Raw genomic sequence first — 12614 nt, 5'->3', positions numbered from 1 at the left:
GAAAATACGGTATATTTCAATAATGCAATAAATTACATTTCTAATGATTGAACACTACATCTTTGCAACTGAACATTTTACCATCAATAGTAAGATGTTCTTATCTCATTCTTACACTACCAGAGGATCACACCATTGAACCTTTAAGTGCTAACTAGAGGTTGCTGAGCAGAATGTCATAGGCATTTGGTTGAGGACAGCAATGGGACAGTATAAAATTTAGCACACTCACACACACACACCACCCTCTGCAACCCCTTCCCCCCTAGGTGGCTTGTGGAATTTATAATCTTTCTTCTGCCATCTTGAGATACTGTTTTATTTGTTGATATATTATAGGAATTAAAAGTTGGTTTTAATGGCATTATTTATTGTATTTGTTCTGCTGTAAACTGACCTGAGCCCTGCTTGCAGGGAAGGGTGCCCTAATAAATCTAATTTAATAAATAAACAGACAGACAGACAAATGACAGTCTGTAGGGATGTACACAAACCGAACCACAAAGCAAAATTTGTCATGAATTTTGCCCTGTTCGTAGTTCATGATTCAAAGCTTGTGAAGGGTCTACTGTCACGAACTTCCACAAACTTTTGAAGCAGTTTGTGGATAAAGCAGAAGACAGGGATATAAAGGGACTCCCCTTTAAACTCCTGCTTTCTGTTCCCTGTGAAAGCTGCAAGAACAGCTGAGAGGTGGGGAACACCTCCCCACCGCTCAAGTGTTTTATTGGGTTTCTAAAGGTACTGCACAAGAAAGGGAAACAACTGGACGGCTGGGAGCACCTCCCAACCGCTCAGCTGTTTTCCAGGGTTTCTTGTGCAGTCAGTCCCTTTAAAAGTTAGGGTTAAAAGGACTGCACAAGACAGCCCAAAACAGGTGAGCAGAGGGAAGAAGCCTGCTCCTCGTGGCTCAGATGTTTTTCGGGCTTTCTACAAACCCCATTTAAAGGAACTGCTGTTCAAGTATGAGTAGCTGGGGAAAGTTTTTTTTTATTTGTTAGGTCTTCAGGAAAAACAGGAATCCCAAATCCAAAAAAACTAATGCCATTTACAGTGGAAAGACAATTAATGCTAACTCAATGGGGCTTCTAGGTGGAAAGGGTTTACAGATGTTACACTATCACTAGTCATAGCTATCACTAGCACTTTTGTTAATAATATTGTTACTGTACTGTAGTGATTTTAAATGGTTTTAAATATGTTTTGTATTGGCTTATGCCTCCTTGTAAGCCGCCCTGAGCTCGCGTAGCGGGGAGGGCGGGGTATAAATTGAACTTATAAATATAAATAAATAAATAGTAGCAGACTACTGCTACAGAAGGAGGAAACTCTGACAGCCCATATGTAACTATTGTTTCAAAGCCTCGGGTTTGCTTTCCTAAAAAGATATGGGAAGTCACTATGGTTGGACAAAATGTCTTCCAATCCTGTTTGCATGAGGTTCTGAATGAACCAAGAAATGTGGACTGTGCTCCACCTGTAATGTTTAGTGGTGGATATCAATGGGACACTCATCCAATGCTTTTCTACTTTTTTACCAACATTATGCCTTCATGTACATCTTAGTGGACAAAGAGAATTATATGGCCCTTTCCCCCCTCTCTTTTCTTTTAACCTTTTATTCCCCACACCTAATATGAAAATGTGTTCTATACAGTGCCTTTTATTTCACCATTCACAGGTTTAATCAGAGGTTACTTTATTAAATTAGGGCAGTCATACCCCCTTTGTACTTCCCATAACAGCACACCCAAGAATCACATCACCTTACCTTCTTCTTCATTCCATATAAGATTAGATACACAAAACATGGCAGCAAGCTGAAGTTTAGCATTCGAGTGACTCTAAATTTGAACAGAAAGTCATTTAGATATACACATTCTTAAACAATTATAATTATCTGGCTGTTTCTCTCAAATTATCATCCTTGAAGCATACCAGAAAGTGCTCACTGCACAACATCACAAGAGGCACCTGAATAATTAAGGAATGAGTTAAAGTAAAGGTAAAGGTTCTCTTGTTTGAAAGCCAGTCAAATCCGACTCTAGGGTTGCGGTGCTCAACTCCGTTTCAAAGCCGAAGAGCCAGCACTGTCCGAAGACATTTCCGTGGTCATGTGGCCGGCATGACTAAGCACCAAGGCACACGGAATGCTGTTACCTCCCCACATTACATTATAAAACCAGAACTTCAGTACATATTATGCTACACTGGCCCCGGTCACACGGAGCATTAGGCACGCTAGAGAGACGGAAGATAGGTGGATTTTCCGGGCGCGATCTCACCGCCACATCTGGGAAGCGTAGAGCTCCGGTGGCTCACCCGAGGCTTCACTCCGAAGATGTGCTGTAAAAAACTAGTACCTCCGAGGTACTAGTGTCCGGAAACCGCGGGGCAAGGGCGGGCGTCAGATCACGTTTCCGGTGTTAGCTCGTGGCATCCGGCGCCCGCCCATGTCCCATCGCGAAAAGTTTTTTTTTTTGTCAAGTCTCCATGGGTGCGCACAAGCACCCAACGGCGCATGCGAACACTTGGGTCAGATGTCACATGAAACCATGTTTTAGTTAAATTAACAATGGTTGGGTGATTATGTAAATGAAGGCTACTCCACTAACTATTGTTAGACTACATCAAGCCAGGATTTATTATTGTTGCCAGTTGATTAACCACAGTTAGCCTTAACTACAGTTTGGCACCACACATGAATGTGGACTTCCTGGCTTGTGGACATTTGGCATTTCTCTCAGCACAACGCTAACAAGGGTATCAGCTGAATCTCTGTGGGGAGTTGGAGAATACCAGGAAACCAGGTAATCTGAAACTGTAACCAGCATTTGTCAAGGTAAATCAGAATGATCATCTGTGAACTGAATCCTGGTTCATACACCAACAATAAAAATAAACCATGGTTTCCCATTATGGCTGACCTGAGAGTGAGGATATCTACTCTCATAACAAGAGGGTGATAAGCAGGATCAATATATGTAACCCACTTTGCACATCAGCTGTGACTTCCATCTGCCATTTGAACACCAGCATAGCAGAGATTGAAGGCTTCCAAGCCAGGAAGCTTCCAAATGCTTTCCAGACATAAGGAAGCACAGCACACAAGCTGTCTTGTGCTCATCATAAGAGGTCTGCTGTAAATTTTGTTGAAATGTGAGAACATTTCTGAGAAAATCATTGCCATGCGACCTGTAATCAAAATATCAACTGTTCAGGGAAAACAAAGTTTGACCACAAAGTCTTAATATGATAGTTACTGGGGGGTTTCTACTTGTTTCTTTAGTGTTTAAAACACAAACAATGCTTGGAGACACTCTCTAGCAATCTTCTCACTGTGGTGGTGAAAAAATCACTAAGGAGGGAAGGCATGCTTTTCCTCCACTCAATGTGATGTAAGTATGGGTAAAACCATTAGAAGTGGAAAAGGAGAGTGCACCTTATGCTCTGGAAAATCTGCACACCTGGCCTATGCATGTTCACAGTTTCTATCATGGAACTGCATAAAAGCAATGAAGAATAATATCCTGGAATAATATAGCTATCTACTTAATGAATTTTTATTGAAATCTGCCATGCACCAAATCAGTTCACTGGTGCATCTATCCCACTGACTGGACCCTTCTATTTAAAAAAGCACTCAGGGCAACTAACAGAGAAAAAGAAAGTGGATAAGTAAAAACAAACTAAAATAATAAAAAGAGAACAACAAAATTAATAAAACAGTAGCTGTCAAAATCCTTCCCACAGCCCTATCAATTCTGTCTTTAAAACCTTGGAGCCACAGAAAACAGGCATTATAAAAAACCAGCGCTGATAAAAATAGTATAGTGTCAAGAAAGCTTAATTTAGCTCTTAAGTAATCTCTGAAAGGTTAGCAAAGAAAGGGTCAATTTAGTTTTGAAAAGGAGGGAGTTCCAGAGCTTGAGGGCAACCACGGAAAGGCCTCTCCAATGTACCCACCGCCTATATCCTGAAAGGTTGGCTCACAGAAAAGGCTAACTCTGGAAGATCTCAAGCTATGGGAGGGTTCTTCCTGGCACCTGGTACCTGAAATCCTTTTACAATTGAAAAGCCGAAGACTGAGCCAGAGATTCACATACAAAGGACATTATTTACCACTGAACTACAGCACCTTCCTAAAGTGTTATGTATAAAAAAGCAACATAAATATCAATAAAATAAAATTACTTACCATGTAATACTTAATTTTTTGCAAGATGTCATCATTTGTCATAATTAATTCTTTTGCTGTTGTTCCATCTGCTATGTTGGCAAGTATACATAATGTCTGAAAAAGAGAATACAGAAGAACAATCTTAAAGCGACCTTTCCAACCTTGTTTAAGCTACAGAGTATTCCTGTCAAGGGGCAAGAGAAAGTGGGGTGAGGGAAATGGGATTCCCTCCCTACAAGTCTCTTACCCTGTTTATATATATTTCTTTACATAGGCTACTAAACTGAGGTTTTCTAGCCACAGAATTTTGATTACTTTGGCACAGAATTCATTATTTTTGTTTAGCATAGAAGTATATACAATCCTACTTGCACTGATACATATGTATGACTTAACACAAAAGTACACAATACCTGTTCTTTGACCTCTACATTGTGCTCTCCTTCCAAAATGAGGGTCACTGCTTGCATGATTTGTTTGCCATGAGTACTTATGATCTGATCTATATGCTGTCAAAAGTTATAAAAACGAAATTAGTAAACCATTTATTTTCAAAAGGTTAAAAGACTAAAAGACAAAATTCATGGAACAGTTTCTTTAGCTCATTGTACATGGTCTCACTAAAGTTAATCCCTAATGGCTAAATAAATAGTTTAAATTTACATCTAGTTCTTGGTCAACAAAAACCTAAGGCACACAAATATGAGCCATTATCTACTGATGTAAGTGGATCATCATGGGGCCTTAACATATGCACAAGTTGTACTAATGACAGAGATGAGTTTCTAGGAATGTCTCTAACTGAGAGGCTACCATGACAATGAACATAGATCTGGGTAGTCAGCTGTGTTGGTCTGAAGCAGTAGCGCAAATGTAGAGTCCAGTGGCACCTTTAAGACCAACAAAGGTTTATTCAAGATATGAGCAATCGTGTGCAAAGCACACTTTTTCAAATACAGTGGAATGGGATGTAAGGTTCAAACTTATTGACAGGCTGAACAACAATTTCACATGTAACATGATGAAGATATTTTAAGCTATGCAAAAACAAAATTAAATAACAAGCTAAGGTTATAAGGTCAACAGTTGTATGAATTAAGAGAAACAGCTAAATCATGTATGGTATAACATGTAACACTGCATATATGAAGACAATCAATAAATTCATACATTTGTTAGCAAGTAGAAGAATCCAGGAAGCTCAAACACTCAAAATAAAAAACAACAGCTATCTATAATCTATTGCCACTATATATTCATGTGGAATGAAAGACACTCTTTAACCTCCAATCTGAGAGAATTTTTCAATTAATGTGTCTGAAATCATCAGCTGGCAAGAAGAACACTTAGAGTCCCGATTAAAATTAGGAAAAGCCCCTGGCTCTGATCTAATTCCCAATGAGTTATTCAAGTCTGATCCACAATGGTGGGCCACAGTCTTGGCCCAATTTTCACTCTAATTAATTCTAGTGGACAAATGCCTGATTCATGGAGACATTTGATAATTGTACCAATATAAAAAGGGGTCTAGACTGGACCTATCCTGCTATCTTCCAGTTAGCCTCCTTTCTTCTTTGGGAAAGTTACATTCTGCTTATCTACTCAAGAAATTTTTGGATTGGAAGGAATCAGAAGCCATACTGGGGCATGAACAGATAGTCTTTAGGTGCAGTTCTTACAGCCATTGTCTAGTTCTCTACCATTTGGCTGAGAAATATTCATCTCTTAAGGGGGGGCAATTATATGCTGGCTTTATTGACCTTAAGGGGGCCTTTGATTCTATAAATCACCCTAGATCATGGAAGAAACTTAATCAAACTATATTCTGGCTCAAATGTTCAAGTACACTGTGGGCATGAAGGGCAGTTGCATTTATTTAACCTGGAAAAGGGGGTAATGACAGGGATGTTTGGTGGCTCTTTCTTTATTCAACTTATATCTAAACAATTTAGCATCAATCTTTGATGAAACCACCATCCACCAAAACTAGTTGCTTTAGGCAGATTATGCTGTTATTTTGTTTTGAACCAGGGGTGGTGTGCAAAGGACCTTGCAATCTTTCTTCAATTACTGTTCCCAAGAAAGCTTGGAGATTACTGACTTGAAATCTAAGACCATAGTTTTCACCAAGATCAGGAAATGGAGTCCGCTTCAATGGTCAATTAATGGGTCCAATACTGAGCAGGTTAACCTTCTCCTATTTGGGGATCCTGTTCTCGGCAGATTTATCTTGGGACACCCCACCCAACTTACAGCAGTGTTCAACAAAGCAAAACCATGTGCAAATGCTATAAATAGGTTCTACCATAATAGGGGGGGGGTATATTCCTGGAGCTGTGTAAGCCTTCAAACTGAAAGTGGTGCCCCTTATTGTTTATGGCTCACTGATTTGGATCAGAGCTATCTATGATAACACTGATCAACCTCTGGGCCAGTTTTTAAGAAAAATACTGAATGTCCTCTGCTGTGTATCAAATGTTGTATTTTGGGCAGAATTTGGCAAATATTCCTGGAAGCAAAAGCACAGCACAAATTGATTTGGATGAAAGCCCTGGATAAGAAACTAACGTTAGTTGGAATGTCAGCTAATCATATTTCGGATATGGGGAAATCAACAGCATTTTCTTTGCTCAAAAGCATGTCCCTAGAAACTGATGACAGCAGTTTGATCTTAACAGCCCGCTATGTTTGCTCACCCGTCTTTTGGTCTTTCTTTTCCAAAATCTTTACTACCCCCCCATATATGCTATCTTACTATCCCATGATACTGCAGTGCTTTCTTATTTGCAAGACTGAATATTACACCCTCAGTGGTTCTACAGGAGAGATTTCTGAATAGGCCTTATTCTGATAAAATTTGCCCTTGTGGCCTTAATAGGATGTTTTGCTTGAATGCAGATTTTTGAGAATATAAAGGATCATTATATTAAGCCACTAATTGATCAGTCGTCCCCCTACACGCTGGAAGCTCTGACTCTTCTGATTAGTGATAAGGATTCTAAAATCATTCTGGCAATAGCAAAATTCTATTCAGTCCTGTTAGCCCTTACGTTCAAAAATGAGGAATGAGAATTTTCTTTGGGACCGCCTCTCCCCATATGAGCCTTGTAGAGCACTGAGATCTACAAATCAACACCTTTTGGTAGTCCCCAGCCCCAGGGACGTCCGACTTGCCTCAACAAGGGCCAGAGCCTTCTTGGCCCTGACCCTATCTGGTGGAATGAGCTCCAGTATGAGATCTGGGTCCTGCAGGATTTACTACAATTCTGCAGGGCCTGTGAAATGGGGCTCTTCTGCTGGGCTTTTAGTTGAGGCAGTGGGTGCCCCCCCCCTTTTGGTTGGCCTCGATTCAAACAGCCACCTGGGAACCCACACACCTGTTCTGTTTTAACTGCTGAGACATTGATCAGATTTTGCATGGTATTTTATGATTTTTGTATTGTTTTAAAATGGTTTTAAATGTACTGTAAATCCCGTAAGGGTGGGATAAAAGTTTAACAAATAAATAAATAAAATAAATAATATTGATGGAACCTGCCCTGAGCGTGCTTGTGGGGAGGGTTGGATACAAGTCCAATAAAATAAATAAAAAATAAATAAAAAAAAATTCTGCCGCTCAAGATTTGTTAATCAATGAGTGTCTAAGGGAATAAAAGAAAAGGGATTAAATTAGGATTAGAGACTTGATCACTGAACTGCATAGTAGGGATTAAGTGGGCCTGGGCTGATTGCAGGAGTAGAGACCAACCACGGCTCTGTGATTTATTAGCAAATGTACCTAGTAGCAATATGGAAGCATTAACCGCAGTGTAAAAGGCAGTAAGGTCGCACTACTAACTCAGTGTCCTGTTTTGGTCATCCATATTCACAGAAGACTGTTCAAGGAACTTCCTTAATGACCTCAGGAATGGAAAATCTCAGGAGGAGATGATGGTTAAAAGTTGCATCGAAGAGCATTTGAGAAAGAGACATAATTGTATTCTACAAATACCTCAGGGAGATGAACAACAGCTTTGTAGGCTAAAGGAGAACATGAGCAAAAGAAAAACAGGCATCTTTCACCTAAATTTCATTTAGGATTTTATTAAAAAAAATTCTATCCATCTACTAAAGTTTCAAAACAAAGTTGGCCAAGTTTATCGTAAGAACACTCTATATTGTGCTTTAATGTGATATGATGCCTTGGAAGGATTCCTTTGCCTTTAAGATTTGAACATTTCTTCTTTATCAAACACTATGAAACATACAATAGCACAGATCAATGCTTAAAAACAAGAATTCTGCTTGGATTAATCACAAGTAGGTTTTGGCTTTATGTTCAACACCTACTTAGCAAATATTTGATATCAGAAGAAATTGTTTTCAAGGTCAGACTAGGTGATGACCCTAGGATATTCTTATGTACTTCTTTTAAAAGGAGCATAGCACAGCTCTCTGGTTTATGCAATCTAAATTGGTTTTGATTATTCAGAATTTATTTTATTCTGTGGGTCCCACACACAGCACACTTTGGTCCCCTCCTTTGTCTCTGAACTGGTAATCCTTTGAATATTGTATATCCCCATTTGATATATGGAGGCCATCAGAAAAGAGGTTAGGTATTTAATTACCTAAGGATTTCGTTCAATACCAAAATCTCATGGATTTTTAACACTCACCTCTCACACACAACCAAGAAACATGCATAATTTGATGGTGTCTATTAAGAACAATAACTTATTTCTTCTTCAACTTTTCAACTAAGCTTCCCAGTTCTAATCATTCATTTTCAACCAGAAATGCAAGATAAAGACACACTGCAGAAATGATGAACCTGTGCCTGGAGGCAGTTCTGGAGTGGAGAAACTGAATGTAATCCCAACTAAATGGAAGTACTACTGTGCCTTTACCAGCTTTGACTGGTTAAGTAGCAGCAGCCATTTCTGAGTGGAAAAGACCTAGCCATTGTGGTGCATTCCCTGATTACATCTAGATTAGATTGCTGCAATGCATTTTACATAGGGCTGCCCTTAAGAACTGTTCAAGAACTTCAGTAGGTGAAGTTCCAGTCAACCAGGGTTGACTGGAATAGGTCATAGCAACCATATCACTCCAGTATTGGCACATCTGCACTGGCTCCAAATTTGTTTCCAGGAGCAATTCAAGGCACTGGTGCTGACCTTTGAAGCCTTATATAGTTTGAGACCAACATACCTGAAGGACTGACTATTTATGATGAATCTACCCAGACTACTAGTTATCTTTGGAGGACCTGCTTCAGGTGCCTCCACCTTTGGAGATTAGGGAGGTGACAACCTTCTTGATAGCGGCACCAAAACTCTGGAACTGTCCTCCCAGGGAGATGTGTCTTTCCCCTTCTGTTTCCATATTCCTCCAGTGGGTGAAGACTCTTTTGTTTTGGAATTCCCTCCAGTGAACTTTCTTTCCTGCCCACAGCTTTAATTGCTGTTATATATATTTTTTCTCATCTCTGGTTTTATTGTTTATTGATGGCTAGTTTTAATGGTTTTAAAATTTGATTTTATTATGTATGTTTTAATTTGTTAAGCTGTCTTGGTGGCCCTTGTGAGGGCAGAAAGGCAGGGAAGAAATTTTGTAAAATAAATAAATAAATAATTTTTGGTTACTTATCAATGTCCTTATGTTACAACCAATCAATAATATCCTCTACATAGCAAGAAAGGTGATTGTTTTAGGCTATCAGTTGGAAAACCTGCAAATTCACAGGCATGTACAATACAGTATGCCCCTGTCTTTTTGTGCAGGTCTTCTGTGCCAATGCTTAGGCAAGCTCTAGCTCAAGCAGTGGCTGATGGTTACAGATATGGGGCAATTTCATTATCAGAACCACAGTACATAATTACACAACGTGCACCAGATTGTAGGATCAGGATGTTTCATATTTTGAAAGTTTTTCAGAAGAGTGATTCATGGTTTTACTTACTGGACGAGTAGACAACAGGTTTCTAAGTAGTCCCAATGTCTTCATTAGTACATTTACATCAGAATCTGACAATAATTGGAATAGTTGCTCTGTACTCAAGCCTCGTAAAATATCTGCTTTGATCTTTTGTTCCGCTTGAAATGCCATATTCTAAAGGACAGAGAAAACTAATCTTGTATTTGCTGTCATCCCAATATTTTTCACAAAAGGTCAAGTTTCATTACACAAGCTGTCACCATCTGTTGTATACAAACATGTAAACCAATTACAGTGTGCAATGAACATTTCTTAGCAGCAAGTTTCTATACACTCCTGGAAGCCTTCCTAGTGCTCTACAGATTGAAAATTTTAAAATTTCTTTACCTAACCTCATTTTAAAAATTACTTACAGTATAGGTAATTTACAGTGCAATACTAAGTAGTTACACCCTTCAGTGAGGTAAATAGGTGTAGGAGGGTGTAATTCTGCATAGTTTGGCCCTGTTGACAATTCAGTGTTTACTGAACATTACTACATTAAAATACAGGTAATACAATGAAATTTCTGTCAGGAACTTGCATGCATGCACAAAATAACATGAATTCTGCCCATTTTAATAAGTGGTTTGAAACTCTCCATAAGTACATTTTTATCATTTCATTTTCAATACTGCTGTAGTACTATTTTGCAGAGAGGGTGTAATATGTATGCAAAAGCTATCCATTTAACAAGCATTCTTACCATTAAAGCCCAAACTCCGTTCACTCGCAAGGCAAGATTGTCACTTTGGGTTAAACTACAGAGGAGTTCTATGGCTCCTGATTCCAAAATAGGCTATATTGGGGGGAAAACTCAATTAGTATGAAAAATCTCGACTGAAAATTGACAAATTTACACATGTACAAAAAGAGTAGCTAGTTAAGTGCTCAGACCACAAAATACATGATGCTTTAGAACTTGCTTAAGCTACCTGTAGCTGGAATTTAACACATATGTAAGAAATACTGACTATAATACTTTAAAGGCCAGGTCGGATAGCCCTGATGATCTTTAAGGTGCCAATATTTGTTCTTTGTGACAACAGAGTAATAGATTTATTATGGCAAAATCATTCATGGGCTTCCATCAGAAGCAAGCTGTGTATCCTACATTCTTACAGAGAAAGCAAGTCTGCAAACAATGCAGTAAAAGGCTACAAAATGCAAGTGATTGAGGCCATGACATTTCTATGAAAAGCTCAGGTGTACGTATGCGACACACAAAATAATCTCCCAACACAGATTTAGCTATGGAAGCTCTAATCCAGGTAGAAAATCTACCCGGAGGCATAACTAGCTTTTACAAGGAGCAGAGTCTTCTCAATAGCTATCCTAGAGTGCTGATACGCTCCCAGGGGAAGTTTTCATGGCTTCCTCTGTTGGTGTTGTGAAGGACAATGAAAATATTCCTCTTTCAAATGGCCTTTAGAAGTTACTAATTGTATTTGTTTTTACACAGTTCAGTAAGCTACTTTTAAATGCCAAGAATTAGTTTCTTTCATTTATTTACGTCATTTATACCCTGCCTTTCCCCACAGTGAGGATGCAAAGTGGCTTACACTATTGTCTCTCCTCATGACAACCCCCATGAGGAAGGTAGAACTGAGAGTTCATGACTAGCCCAAGATCACCCATCAAGCTTCCATAGCAGAATGAGGATCTGAACCTCAGCCTCCCCCAGATCCTAGTCCAAGACTATACCTAGTCCACTTGTGCTGGTACACTTTGCACTACCACCATTGTAGCCACTGACTTATATATGAATGAAGCCAAATGAAGAAAGACAGAAGATAGCTCACAAGTAACACTCAACTTGTGTCACAACAGCTGCTAAATGGTGATCTGAAGGTTTTTGACAAGGAATGGGCTTTCTAGTCAACAGAACATTGTGATCTATAGTGAGTTCACCACTATTTTGAAAGGAAAAATTGCTGATTGTTATGAAAATCAGAAGGCTGGAAATAATTAGAAGAATTTCAAATTCAAGGCAGAACTCTTAAGTAGTAGTCAACAAATATATTTTCTGATAAAAAAAACAAACCTCTTTGCTTGGAGAAAATTCTAAGAGAAGATTGCATAGAGTTGAAGATGCTACCACTAGAATTTCATCTGGAGCATTCTGTAAAACCTAAGAGGGGAAAGAAAAATGAATACAAACTATAAACATTATAACTAGGGGAGGGCAATTTTTTTTAACTTTTTTGGTGATTTGGATCTATTGGACCTGAAAAACATCATATTCCTGAATATTCCCAAATACCAGTATCGGTATTGTACTGGTATTCGGATAAATATTCGATAAACCTGAATTTATCTAGCTCTATTATACCCTATGGGGACCATCCCCATAGGGTATAAAGGAGAATTTCACTCACTGAGTCATGCTGCTGTGGCAGCGCAACTCCACAAGTGAACTAAAGCCATTTAAAGTTTACTGGCCAAGTCGGGCCGCCATGGTGCCGCAACCCAGCG

General features: G+C 39.0%; 1 protein-coding gene across 2 annotated transcripts in view; it reads right to left on the bottom strand.

Annotated features, from left to right (window-relative positions):
- The window catches only part of ARMC8 (armadillo repeat containing 8), an 85230-nt gene that overhangs the window by 5833 nt on the left and 66783 nt on the right, over positions 1-12614 (bottom strand). For both annotated transcript variants that reach the window (XM_015426862.1, XM_015426861.1), the window contains 6 exons: positions 12184-12270; positions 10846-10938; positions 10125-10274; positions 4594-4689; positions 4199-4294; positions 1772-1844 (listed from right to left, as the gene is read on the bottom strand). In XM_015426862.1, the coding sequence (XP_015282348.1) occupies positions 1772-1844; positions 4199-4294; positions 4594-4689; positions 10125-10274; positions 10846-10938; positions 12184-12270 (595 nt within the window). The remainder of the gene's footprint in view (positions 1-1771; positions 1845-4198; positions 4295-4593; positions 4690-10124; positions 10275-10845; positions 10939-12183; positions 12271-12614) is intronic.

Source organism: Gekko japonicus, unplaced genomic scaffold (assembly GCF_001447785.1).
Source record: "Gekko japonicus isolate JY-2015 unplaced genomic scaffold, Gekko_japonicus_V1.1 scaffold14, whole genome shotgun sequence".
Classification (NCBI taxonomy): Eukaryota; Metazoa; Chordata; class Lepidosauria; order Squamata; family Gekkonidae; genus Gekko; species Gekko japonicus.
This window is presented reverse-complemented; position numbering and strand designations above follow the sequence as displayed.